General features: G+C 39.4%; 1 protein-coding gene across 1 annotated transcript in view; it reads right to left on the reverse strand.

The window, feature by feature from the left end:
* Window positions 1-1,751: 1,751 nt before the first annotated feature.
* Window positions 1,752-13,435, reverse strand: part of c2cd5 (C2 calcium dependent domain containing 5) — a 29,601-nt gene continuing 17,917 nt past the window's right edge. Inside the window, 14 exon segments of the mRNA XM_034685486.1 lie at window positions 1,752-3,378; window positions 4,583-4,729; window positions 4,828-5,021; window positions 6,232-6,333; window positions 6,627-6,659; window positions 7,129-7,221; window positions 8,108-8,186; window positions 8,561-8,650; window positions 8,790-8,888; window positions 9,026-9,087; window positions 9,232-9,295; window positions 10,385-10,525; window positions 13,198-13,321; window positions 13,323-13,360. Of these exon segments, the coding sequence (XP_034541377.1) occupies window positions 3,253-3,378; window positions 4,583-4,729; window positions 4,828-5,021; window positions 6,232-6,333; window positions 6,627-6,659; window positions 7,129-7,221; window positions 8,108-8,186; window positions 8,561-8,650; window positions 8,790-8,888; window positions 9,026-9,087; window positions 9,232-9,295; window positions 10,385-10,525; window positions 13,198-13,321; window positions 13,323-13,360 (1,392 nt within the window). The 3' untranslated portion in view covers window positions 1,752-3,252.

Raw genomic sequence — 13,435 nt, forward strand, 5'->3', positions numbered from 1 at the left:
ATATTATATTTATTTGATGTCTCTTTTTTTTCAATGAAAGATATTTTTTCTATTTTTGAATGCATTTTTTGAATGCAGAAAAACGTCATCGAAAAAATAATTTGTCATTGAAAAAAAAGTGACATAACAAAAAATAAGAATGCAAAAAAATCTAGAAATTAAATAATATAACATTTGATGTTTGGGATTTTAACTTCAGTGAAATGTTTTCAATGCCAATACCTGCTTTGATGCCGTTACATTTTTTTGTACAATACAAGTGTTTCAATGCCAATGTTTCTTTTTTCAGTTTCAGGGTGTGTTTTTTCAATGCCAAATTTTATTTTCAATACCAAACATTAAAGTCATCGTTTTGGCTCCATACACATACAGCCCAAGTTGATCTAAAGTAGGCCGGACCAGTAAAACCATAACATAATAACCTATAGAGAAGGACAACTCAAATGTTTGCCTTTGTTTTAGTGCAAAAAAAGTAAAAGTACATTCTGAAAATGTTCACATTTAATGAACTATCTTTCTACAAAAACAGCTATTAGATTTTTTGTCATGATCAGTCTCATAGTGGGCTGAATATTTTACTGTCTAAGCCCTGAAACCTGCTGCGAACACACCAAATACACAGGTTATCCATTCACCTGACACAGAGTGTAATGTTTACATCAAAAGAACAGATAGATTATAATAATGAACAAGGTAAAGTTGACTATTTTGGACCCCTCAGCTCCAGCATGAACAGTGTTGTATGCAGGGGTCTCGTGCTAGTATTCGTAGTTAGTGGATAATCTTGTAGTGCTCTAAAAAGTCTTTATGAATCTCAACCAGATTATGCAAACAGCAACTCATCTATTTTCTCACTTGGAGAAAAAAAGTGCTGTTCAGGTGCGCTCCGTCAGCACTATGATTATATGCAACCCCCAGAGGACAAATCTTAATTAGTAGTTACTTTTATTTAAATATTGCAGTTAATGTCTTCTCTGTGATTTTTTCACTTTGCAAAGTCGTTCCGAGGGCCGGATTCGAACCTCTGGCTGGATTCGAACCTCTGGCGGGACAGTTTTGGCCCGCGGGCCGCAGGTTTGACTCCCCTGGCTTAAATATTTTCTCATCCCCTCTCACCTTCCACACACTTTTGTCTTTTACAAATGATATGCTGGTTTAGAAAAGAAACACGAAAAGTCGTTCAACATTAGAGATTAAAAAAAAAAACGTACCACCTAACATTTCTCCTACATAGTGTTAGGCTGTCCTTGATTAATTCTGCAACCACAAAGTTTTATATATAATTTGAAAAATAAAGTCTGACCAATTGCTGAAACACATGAGGTAAAAATATATCCCAAAAAGACAGATTTAAAAAAAAAAAACACCAAGCTGATATTCACTCTAAAATAAAGAAAGAGAGCACCTCAGCACAATCAGTTACAGTTCAACTCATAAGTTTACATGCCCTGGCAGAATTTGTGATTTTTTTGGCCATTTTTCAGAGAATATGAATGATAAGAGAAAAAAAAAAAATTTCACTCATGGTTAGTGGTTGGGTGAAGCCATTAATTGTCAAACAACTGTTCATGTTTTTTATATCGTAATGACAACAGAAACTACCCAAGAAATCATAAATTCTGCCAGGGTATGTAAACTTATGAGCACAACTGTATATTTCTTGCGGCCTGAAGTGTCATCAATTATAATTCTCGTCAACCATGACAGATTCTGTTCTCTCACAGCAAAGTTGATAATCAAATGAAGGCATCTTGGTTCATCTGAGTTTATTGTGCAAGAGTTACCAGGCAAGCAAGCAAACAGATTTATGGCAATAAAAGTGGGTCTGCATGCTGCAAGTCAGAAAGCAAGAGCATCTAAATATGTACATTCAAGTTTTAGACATAGTATCATAAACTGACCACAATAAGAGTACCACTAATTCTCTGACAGCCAGTCAAAACACCAGAAATTCATTGTACAGGCAAGTAAGCAGTAGGTTTTATACATTTTAAATTACAAAAATACTAAAATCTGATTTAAGAGAACATTTACTCTGTTTGTCTTCAGGTAGCACCCAGAAGATGCTTTTTTCAGTATCGAACAGAAATGTTGGACATATCAGTAGCATGACTATTTCTCAGAACAAGACTTTTTAAAGAGACAGTGTTGAGGCTTGAAAAAGGTTTGCCCAAGTGCACACACACATACGGATTAAATCCTCCAGAGCACACTCAAAAGAACATATCCTGTGAAATATTCCATTTATGTTCAATTCATGTATCCATCATTATGCCCATCACCCTTTGCACACTCACTTTAAGCATTTTTTGGGATAAAAATACTAATCGAACAGTTTTGAATAGTACATAAGCACAGGGATAAGAGTAATGGTTGTTGTTTATAAAAAATATTGCCCTATAAAAATATGTTTTACTTATTTTTTCTGCCCCTACATTGACGAGTCACTCATTGAACACAAATTGGTATTCTGGGAAGTTGTGATGCTTCACAAAGACATTTGATTATCTTTAGGGTCTAGTATGTGTAAGCAATAATGCGAACAACTATTATGTTAAACAATTAGTGGAATAAAAAACACATCTTTGTTTATCATTAGTTAACTATAAAAAAAAAAATGACACCACATGTTTGTCAAATTGTTTGGATTGTAGCTTCACAATTTTCAATTTAGGCTGAAACAACCTTTCAGAGGAAGCACACCAGATTTTTACAAATAGAATACATGCCTTGCTTGATACAGGTTTTATATGGCCAGTCAAAAGTGACCTAACAGACGGGTCTTTAACCTGCAGGTTACTGGATACAGAACCTAACACTGGACTGAGAATTTTACACTATTTGATGTGCGTCCCTTTTGGCATGTCCATTTAATTACTCTGAACAACTGTGAACTGTGGACGGACATATTTGTCATAGCTGCCTCAAGCGTCACTTGTCTTGACACGCAAAGGACGGTTGTCAATACATTGTGGGGAGGCTTTGGCTGTAGGTTTTACCACAAATGTTTTCAACACTTTCAGATTACCTCATTCAACAAGAGGAACGTCCTGCACTCTTATATCAACTCAGACTGCATATTTTTGAATGTGCATGAGCACTTGTCCTTTATTACCTGTGTCCAAACCTTTGGATCTTTTACACAGTATTAAGGCAGACACGATTGACTCATACTTGGACGGCTGGACCCAGGAAGTGTGTTTGCTCAGATTGTGCGTCCTGCAGACAAAGCAAGGGTTCAGTGATTCACTGTCATGTAGCGCCTTCTGTTGCGCTAGTGCAGCTCTGTCCAGTACTTGTTGTTGAAGGAGTGGACTCGGAGTCTGTTTCCCTGACACATATGACAGCATCACCACTCACGTTGATGAGACACTGAGCCTGCAAGGGGGGACAAAGACAGAAGGATTAAACAACAAGAACACTGTGGAATGTGAGGTTTAAAGCTGGGGTTGGTAGTCAGATTTAGATACACTTTATGTTTATAATGGTTAAAATGATCTTTATGTCCTGATGGCAATCAATACATAATGTGTTCTTAAAATAGAGCGAAAAAAACTCCAATCTACAGCCGGAGTAAACCTGGGAAAACACCAACCAAACCCCGTTTTTGGGGTCCAAAATTTTAAACCAATCAAATCCTGTCCTGCCGTTCTGCCGTTCTGCCCGCTTCCTACGCGTACATTTCTCCGGCGTGCACTCCCCGTCCCCTGCCTCTGCTTCCCCTGACTCTATTTACTGCCTCTCTCACTCGACATCGGACCTGTCCCCTCTGACCCAATGAGGTGCTTTGCTCAGGACTGTAGTCCGGATCAGAGTCTAAAAAACTCTCACCACAGGGGCTCTGACAAGCAAAAGAATTAATGACATTCAGTAAGTCCTACAGAAAATGTATATGTACTGTAGCGTCCCTCCGGATGCTGTAGGGATGACGAGCCGATTCGTGAACACGTTGATCTTTACTAACCGGTCACTGTCGGCCGTGAGCTCGCCAACCAACAAAGCAACAATCAATGTTTGAATGAATGAAGAACTTCTCCTCTTGTCTCTCCTCTCTCCCGCTCACACACTCTAAACCTTTCCTGATGCCTTCGCTAACTGTCAACACTGTAGGAATTAAGAGCATCTACACTGAACACGTTTAACAAACAGTAGAGTTGTTACAGTATTATATGTGTTATACCGTTTCTCCTGATATCGTGTCACGGGTCCAACTGGATAATGCTAGCATGACAGTTGTGAGTACTAAAAGTAGCCATGTTTGTTTGTGTTTTTAACTTTCACCATGATAATGTTTTGGTGAGGACCGGTTTTGAATCAGTCACGATCGTATGGTCATGAATCAGCAGCGCTCGTGCATGTGAGCTGAGGCGTTGTTTCGGAGGAGCTCCGAGGGGAGGGGGGAGGGGTTAGACGGAGTCCTGAGGAAATGCTACATTCAAATTCATGCTAGTTTTCCGTGACTACCAACCCCAGCTTTAAAGAGGCTTTGAGAAGCTGTCTGTGCTCTTATTTTGAAATGGAGAGTAAAATACTTCACTTCATGTGTGTTCATGAGTTTGTTTTCACAAGTGTGTGTGAGTACCTGGTTCTTGTTTGGATTTTCCATAAACACACACTCTTTCATGCTGTAAGACACTACTGCATTGCCACCCAGGGCTGCTACATGAGCTCGAACCATCGCAAACACCTCTGCAATGAATGAGTGGAGGAAGCCACTGACACCGCCTTCCTGCAGCAGACAAACACACAAATACAGGCATGTCAACACTTTGCAAAAATGCTGATCCTTGGGACTTTTTTCTTTTTTACCTGTCTTTGTAGTCGTACCTCTCGCAATGAAGTAGTCTCTCGAATAAAAAACATGTTGATGATCCCGAGGTATTTAATGATGCGTGTCCCCGGAAGGAACGACAGCGGCGTCATCTTCACCACAGTGACTGAACTGCCCCCAAATGAGCGTGTGGATCGCAGAGAGCGGGAACGTCCATCAGGCAGCGGACTGGAGCGCTCCAAAGATGAGACTGTATTTTCATAGGAGGGTACGTCCAAAAGAGGGAAATATGAAAAGGAACAAGAGAGGAGGGAGGGAAAAAAAGAGGCAAAAGAGAATGGAGAAACAACAAAAAAACTCAAAAAATGTTGAAAAAACATAAGCAAATGTGTAAAGCAGAACCAAATGTGAATGTGGAATGTGCATGCAAAAAAATGCAACGCTGCTGGCGTTTGCACATTAGGAGCAACACAAGTGTAGACTTGTTCATGAGTGAGTCAGTATTCTGAGGTACATGTGTCACCTGACATGCAGTGTTGTGGATGCGTAGTGCCAAGACAATCAGTAACAGTAAGATAGCTTATGCTGCCATGCATGACATGCAGCGGAAGCAAACAGACAAGACATTTACACAGTGTCTGCAGACAGACGGACAGACAGACCTGGGCACAGCTGTGTACGTTTATATGTGTGAATACAGTATTTGCAGTACAGTGAGGTAGAGTACATGAAAGACTATTTGTCTGTTTGAATTTTTTGAAAGAGGTTTGAGAAATGAAGACGGACAGAGACAGCTATGAGCTGAGCTGAGCACATACACGAGCCAGAGTGTGAAAGGTGCTCCATCATTTTACGGCAAAAATGTTTTACCTGATGTGGCTTTTACATCCATCAAACCAGGAACCTTCAGAGCCACACATTAGACTGTAGTTCACTCACAGTGCACACAGGACTGAAAATCATACAACATCCTGCAGAAAGCATTGCCAAACCCCACGCCACTGTGATCTCTACCAGATTTATTCATGTATATTTGATCTGTAACTCATGTCATGTCTTCTCCAACAGAAATAGATTCACTGATGCAAATGCAGGTACAAATCAAAAGACTTCTTGTTGTAACTGTGATCAAAGTGCTGATAGATCAAGGGAAGAACAAGCTTGCTGAAAGCAAAATAACCTTTTCCTATTCATCAGGGTTACCACGGCTACAGGCATTTCCAAGCCAAGCTGCTGATTTGCTGATCCTTCTGGAGGGGCGGCGCTTCAACTTTCACACTCTAGCAAAAAATAGCTGGAGCTTGATTTTTTTTTTTTACGATGCTCCGCCCCCCAGCGGCATGCATGGAGGGGTGTTTGAGCGTATGCGAGCACATGTGTGTGGGTGTGTGGGATTGCTTGTAAAAACTGTGTTATGTATTTGTGGTCACCAGAGTGTGCTAGAGACTGTGTCCTCCTACTTGTCTTAACTGATCCTCGTCTTATGGTGTGAGCTTTCAGCCTAAGCAGCTCTAGCCAGGTGCTGCATCTGTCTGCAAAGGAACCGTAATCAACGGAGGCAGCTGGAGAGAACAAACACACACGTACACACACAAACACATGGCCCACACCCGAGACATACACAACGCAACAACGACAACAAGAGAAAAACGAACAAAAAAAACAACAAGGAAACAAAATAAAAAAAACAGGACACAATATAACAAACAGAAAAGAACAAAAGTGGATGAGGTTTGGGAGCAGTGCACGGTAACCGTCTGAGACTAAAGGATGAAAAGTCAAAACAGGGCAGTGTAGTAGTTTCGGTAGCAGGGAGATGGGGCATGGGGATATGGTTGAGGAGACGCAGGCTTACCTCGAGATGAAACATTTGCACTCTCTGGGACACCTGTCGCACGTACACACACACACACAAAACACAAAAAGGTCTATCTTTGCATTTAACAGAGAGTGAAAAGAAGTTAGAAGTTGACTCCTGACTGTCCCAAGGTGGTAACACAGTACGTTATGTTGCTTCACCTGAATCTAAAAGTTTCGTACATCAAAAAGCGTCTTCTATTATCAGTACTTTCTAGGGTGTTCTTGTTGAGGCATTGAGGGAAAGTGAGCTAAGCTGTGTTAGAAGCATGACGTCTCATCTAGACACCATCACACTGTCTCGTAGGGGCTATGATTACACCACTGTTGTTTATTTACCTTCTGAATGAACCATAACCAGCTGATTGTTGCAGAGTTTTGCAGCTGGAGTGAATAAACAGACTGTACCTAAAGCGTTAGTTGAGGAGAGGGGGCAATGCCTGTTAGTGAGAACAGGGCAGAGGAGGAGGTAGAGATACAAACAGAAGTCCTAAGGTTACCTGAGATTTTGGATGGTGGCTGAGTGTTGGCGATGGGAGAGTCTGCACACAACTCCAAGGGAAACTGCAACTGCTCTTCAGTCTCACCAGATCCTGAAGGTCACACAGAGTCAGATACATTTCAAACATAGAAATACAACAGAGGGGATGTTCCCTGATCTGGAAGGGACAGTCATGTTGCTGTGATGCACTACTACTGAGACAAACTCTTAAAGCCTTTTGTGTTTCTTCATGCACTTTCAAGGCGTGTTGAATATTCATATTTGCCTCTTGCAGCACAGTTACCCCTTGACTATTGGACTCAGAGATTTTTAGAGAAAACATACAGAAGATAAAACCTCTGGACAGGTTTTGATATTCATCTATCATTGATTTGACTGCTAACAAATACATATACTATAACCTTAAAAAATGTAAGCCCCCTGCAAAAATCTGTGTAACTGATGGCTGTGGTCAAATTTGGTGGGTTGTACTGCTCTCTATCTGTTTCTAGTTTCTCTGTCCTCTCTTTACTGTGTTTTTTTATATTTCAACTGTAATTGCTGTGCTGCTTTTATCGGAATCTTCCTTGCCAAAAACAATACAAACAAGGGACTCAGGTTGACTAATGTTCAACTTACTACACTGTAGTGGTTTAACATAAATGGCCCTGTTACAAAGTGCATGTTTATGCTATGGGGCAAGTAAAGTGTTGCTTAAATTAAGGAATTAAAATATAACAATCTATTTGCAGTGCTGTCATACGGAAGAGGATTAGGGCCACGGGAAGAAAAAAAAAAATGAAGGTACAATTTTTTTATTATTATTATGAGGAAAAAAAGTCAGAATTCTGAGATTAAAGTCAGAAAAGATTAAAGCTAGAAAGTAAGCAAAGCTGCTGTAAAATGTTTGAACACAAGGTATTATAACTGTTTTTTTTAATGTTAAAAGCAAACACACTAAAAGTCCCTGAAATAAACACTGCTCAAAAAGGACCAACCTTTTGTGATGGGCTTTTCTGCTTGCTTCTCCTGAGTCTGGTCTTTGTCAAATGTCATGGCAACGGCTGTCACTGCGACCTTGGATGAGGACAGACACACAGGGGAACAGTTTTAAGAAAAGTTCTAATTTTACTATCAACCCTTTTTTATATACACAAGGAAACACTGATTCTTTATTGAAGATTTTTGCAACATACAAAGAGATCAAAAATAGAGAAGCAAAGAATAAAATGAGAAAAAAAGACAAACCCAACCCTTAAACCCGCCTACAACACACCACATGAAGTTTAAGTCAGTCATCACACATTATTATCAGTCATCAACCAGAGATGATACAGAGGGAGAGCAGATAGAAATCATAAAGTGACATTCTCTGCTCCCATCTTTTCGACAACAACCAACCCTTATTTAATGAAGTTTCACAAAATCAGGAAAAGTGAACTCTCTCTCACCTGTATAAGTTCTTCTTCTGGCACTGCTACAGTAAAGTTAAGATGACAAAGGCAGCAGGGAATCATCGAGCGCAACTTGAAGTAGAAACTCTGCAACAAAACACAATGATCAGACTTTTAGCTTGTCATTTAAAATGTAAACAAAAACCATCACAGGCAGTAAAACACTGGAAAGTGCTGCTTAGAAAAAGAAATACAGGCGATACATATATTGTGATTTCTTTCTTACCTTTAGCAGATTCTCACAAAGATCAGTAAAGATCTTGTTCAGGCCTTGGTTAGTTAGATTTGCATTACTCAACCTGAAGACCCTCACCGATGTAAACATCTGGAAGACAGTTATAGAAACACAGCCGCACAATGTACACTCTTTTATAGGCCCCCGAAATATAATGTTTATTTATAACTAAGGTTTGGCATATACAACAAAGTAAGTGAAGGAAGTAACACTGTATCAAGAATAACCTGAACTCCCGATGTCCAGTTGTTAATCCCAGGCATGACCTCAGTGTTACAGCTGTAGAAACCTGGGAGTAAAAAAGGAAATGCCACAGAATATTAATGACAGTTACAAGTTCCTGGCTCTAATGAGGAGATTTCTGACTGAGCATGTGCAGTGTGTAACTTTGACTGTACTGCTGTGGAGTGAGTAGAGAAGTAGTAGAAGATACCTGCGGGAGGAGAGGCATCAATGAGGAGGGAGTGGATGTCCTCCACAGCGTCAGTGTCATCAATCTGTGGGAATGAAAGTGAATGCTTACTCTTGCCCCTGAAGACAGCAACATATGATCAGGGTTCCCACTCTTTTCCAGAGATCATTTCCCAGGACATTTTCAGCGATGATCAAGCTGGCATGACAGTCTAAATTCAGTTACTAAATAACCAAGTAATAATGATGGGGAACTCTCATCTCAGCTTTCTCTTTTCTCAAAAAATATAAAATTAGCTAATTATAAAAGAAAAAACGCCAGCAAAGGAATCTGGAAGCTGCCTTACTGAATAAATAATATTAATAATAATCAATGGATCAGTGCAGAAATTGACCTAAATAGAACTGAATGACAGAAATGGCCACAAATGTTTCTCAACTCAACTCTAACTCAAAATATACCTGCTTGATCATGGATATTCATCCAGCAAAGTGGTCAATATAAAACAAAGTAAATGTCACATTCAAATAAAAATGTTTATTTGAGTTACCCTAAACTACAGAAAAATTGCACCGGTATACCAGACGCACTCTGTACTTGAAGGTCTCTCAGAGATTTAAAAAAGTTTAAACTGTCTTCCTGCGTGGCGATGTCTGTTGTGATCAACCATGTCTACAATGTGCAGTTTCTGTGCAGCTGTGTCGCTCTTTTGTTCCATTTGTTTTCACTGTCAGGAGTTTGCGCTCCTACTAGCTACAGTATGGTAACTGAGCTCTGTGTCGGTCTGTGTTGCTGTCTTTTCCAGCACAGTGTGCAATCAGCTTTCAATGAATGGGGATGTTTTCTTAGTTCCAGGTCGCACGCAGTCATGTTGGAATAATTTTCCAGGACAATAAATTGTCTCTCCAGCCCATATACCCCCTTCCCATGCTTTGTCCTCTTTATTGTGGGTTTTTATGATGTAAAGCACTTTGTAACGTCTGTTTTGATAATTGCTTTATAAATGAACTTTATTATTATTAATATAATATGTGATTTTCAAGGACATTTGACTTTTTCTCCATTTTCCAAGTGTTTTCCAGTACTGGAAAACTGGTCAACTGTTTTCCAGGTTTTCCAGGATGCGTGGGAACCCTGATATGATTTTCATTTTAAAGTTGTTAAGATATTATACCTCTAGGACAAAGGCATCCTTCTTGCCATGGGAGAGGTCCAGTTCTGAAAGTTCATCTGAGCTTTCAGAGTGGGAGCGGAAAAGTCTGGATCTTTGCCTTGGCTCAGGAATCGGAGAACCAACCAGTTCCTCTGTCAGCTCCTGTTAGCAGAGAAAGAAACACAAGCCTTGATCAGATGAGACGTCAAAGTGAGCACCAGAACACCACAGCAGCAGAAGCCCACATCTGCATGTCACATCTGTCCTCTAGTAGAAAGACTATGTTAATAAAAAAACACACCACATGCCCACGCTCACTCAAGTAACCAGTCAGCTGCACCATTTCAACACATGGCTGGTGTTAATTAGAATATGGATCTGGGACAGTAAGGAATGGTGCAAACACACATACACACACACAAGCATACACAGGTGAGAGTGTGAATGGGCAGGGCAGATGGTCACAATACAAGAACACTAGATTAAGTCTACAGTGAGTTGCCCTCGAGAGGTGACTCTGTAGTGGGTTACACATCATCCCTTCTTCCCAGTTAAGAGCTGTTATACAGTTGTACTAAAAGTGGTGTAGTATTGCGATTAATAGTGAAGTATTTGTCATGCTTTGCTGTGTCTCACAGCTAAAGGTCGCCGTGTTCAGTACCATGTTTATGCCGCAGAACACCTCAGGGTCCAGGGCAAATAACTTCTTTAACGACCAGAGAGAGACAAGAGGGGTAAGTTTATCAGGATCCACAAAGACGACTACATAATGGATAAAATATGATTATGCAGACAATTTCACCACTAAATCAGAGACACTTATAGCCATCATTATCAACCTGTGTCAAATGTGTAAAAGAGTCATTGTGTAAAACAAACCTAGTTAACTTGAAATAAAATCTGGGGTAGCAAGAATATTTGCCACACTCACACTGGAAATATTGAATGTGTGAATGCAGTTTTCTACATTAACACACAACTACAGTATATAACAGAGGTGGGAGAAAGTAATTGTTTTGCAAGTCTCAAGTAAGTCTCAAGTCTTTAATCCCAAGTCTCAAGTCAAGTCTCAAGTAAAGACAAGACAAGTCGAGTCAAGTCTGAAGTCATAGGCTTGACATTTTCGAGTCCTTACGAGTCATAAGCATTGTTTACCAAATAAAATGCCATTTTAACGATGTAACAATCTATCAAATTTGACAAATACAATGAATGCATTTTTAATTATTTTATTTTTTTAAATAAATAAAACCGTGTGACTAGACTTAGTCACAGAAAAAGAGAAAATGGTTTTCATTCTGTGTTTACATTGACTCCAGACAGGAGACTGGGAGATTTTAACAGTCAAATTAAATCAAAGGTCACAAACCCTGGAGTGGTTTTAGATTCTGATTTTAATTTTGATGCTCATTTTAACAAGGTCGTAAGTACTTCATTTTATCGTCCTAGAAACATTGCAAAAGTCCGACCTTTTTTATTGCAGAAAGTTGCCGAAATTTTAATTCATGCTTTTATTACTAGCCGCATTGACTACTGCAACTCCCTTTTTAAAAAGTCAGTCAAGAAACTGCAGCTTGTTCAGAATGCTGCTGCAGAGTATTAACAAGGAAAAAGAAAGGTGATCACATAATCCCTCTTTTAAAAACTCTGCACTGGCTCCCCGTTTCTTTTAGAATTGATTTTAAAGTTATTTTACTTGTTTTTAAAGCGCTCAACAGCCTTGCTCCTCCATACATCACTGATCTGTCATTTTATGTTCCAGCCTGATCACTGAGGTCTTGAATGCTTCCCTTTTAAATGTTCCTCGTGTGTCTCACAGAAAGAGAGAGAGAGAGCTTTCTGTTTTTATGCCCCTAAGCTATGGAACTCTTGCCTCTGGACATCAAAGCGGCGAGCTCTCTGGGTGTTTTTAAAAGTAAACTTAAGACTAACCTTTTTAATCTAGCTTTTAATTTGGAGTAGTTTATTTTAGCCCTGGACTGCATTATTTTTATTATTAATTTAATCAATATAATTTAAATCATTGTTTTAACATTTATTTATCTTATTTATAAAATTAAGCATTTATTTATCTATTCATTTCTTGTATTCACCCGATCTTGTTAACAATACCTTATTTTAACTTTTCTTTCCACTCTTACTTATTTTATCATTTACTGTACTGGTTTTCTTTTTTTTTTAAGTATTTTATTTATAATCATGCCTTTTATAATTTTACCATTGCTGTTGTTTCCTGTCTCTGTTATTCTGTGAAGCACTTTGGGCTGCATGTTTTTATGTATGAAAGGTGCTATATAAATAAAGTTGAGTTGAGACTCTATTGACATTTGTTGAAAGAGGTAGAAAACTCAAGTGCGAGTGACAGAACTTAATCGCACAGAAAAAGAGTTCTGACCTAGCACTCAGGATATAATCAGTGCGAAGCGCTGCAACAACAAATGGACATTCTGGAGACGTTGTACAGTCAGTTCAACTCATCTAAAGCTCAAAATCTCAAGTATTTTCAAGTCATTTATGCCAAAGTCCAAGTTGAGTTCCAAGTCTTTGATGATATTGTCAAGTCGAGTCCAAAGTCATCAAGTCCGACTTGAGTTTAAGTCGTGTACTTGAGTCCACACCTCTGGTATATAATATGGATAATCAAATGACTTTAAACATTTATGAATGATCAGATTCTGATTTTCCAACACAAAACCAAAAAGCACTCTATCTCCAGAACTAATGGGGACACAGTTTGTCAGTGTCTTCTGTAGTGTTGACAGTAAACACTGCAGGAGCCTAATTTGAAGGTATGAATGAGTAACTGTCCGTGTGGCTTGTGATGTGCATCTCACCGGAGGGTTTATTTGATAGAGCTCTTTGTTCTTGGCTATGGTGTCATTGATCCGTTTTTGGATGGTCGAGACGTGGTGCTCGTTGGTTAGGTCACCAGGAGTTTTCCCTGCGATCTGGATGCCCCTGTGCCGGAAGGGCGGTCAGGTACACACCTGTAGCAGACTGAACACGCACACAGACATATTTTAATGACAGTGTCGCAACAAAACCTGTACTGCTAATTTAAGCAGCTGACCT

The sequence above is a fragment of the Notolabrus celidotus genome, chromosome 6 (assembly GCF_009762535.1).
Source record: "Notolabrus celidotus isolate fNotCel1 chromosome 6, fNotCel1.pri, whole genome shotgun sequence".
NCBI lineage: Eukaryota > Metazoa > Chordata > Actinopteri > Labriformes > Labridae > Notolabrus > Notolabrus celidotus.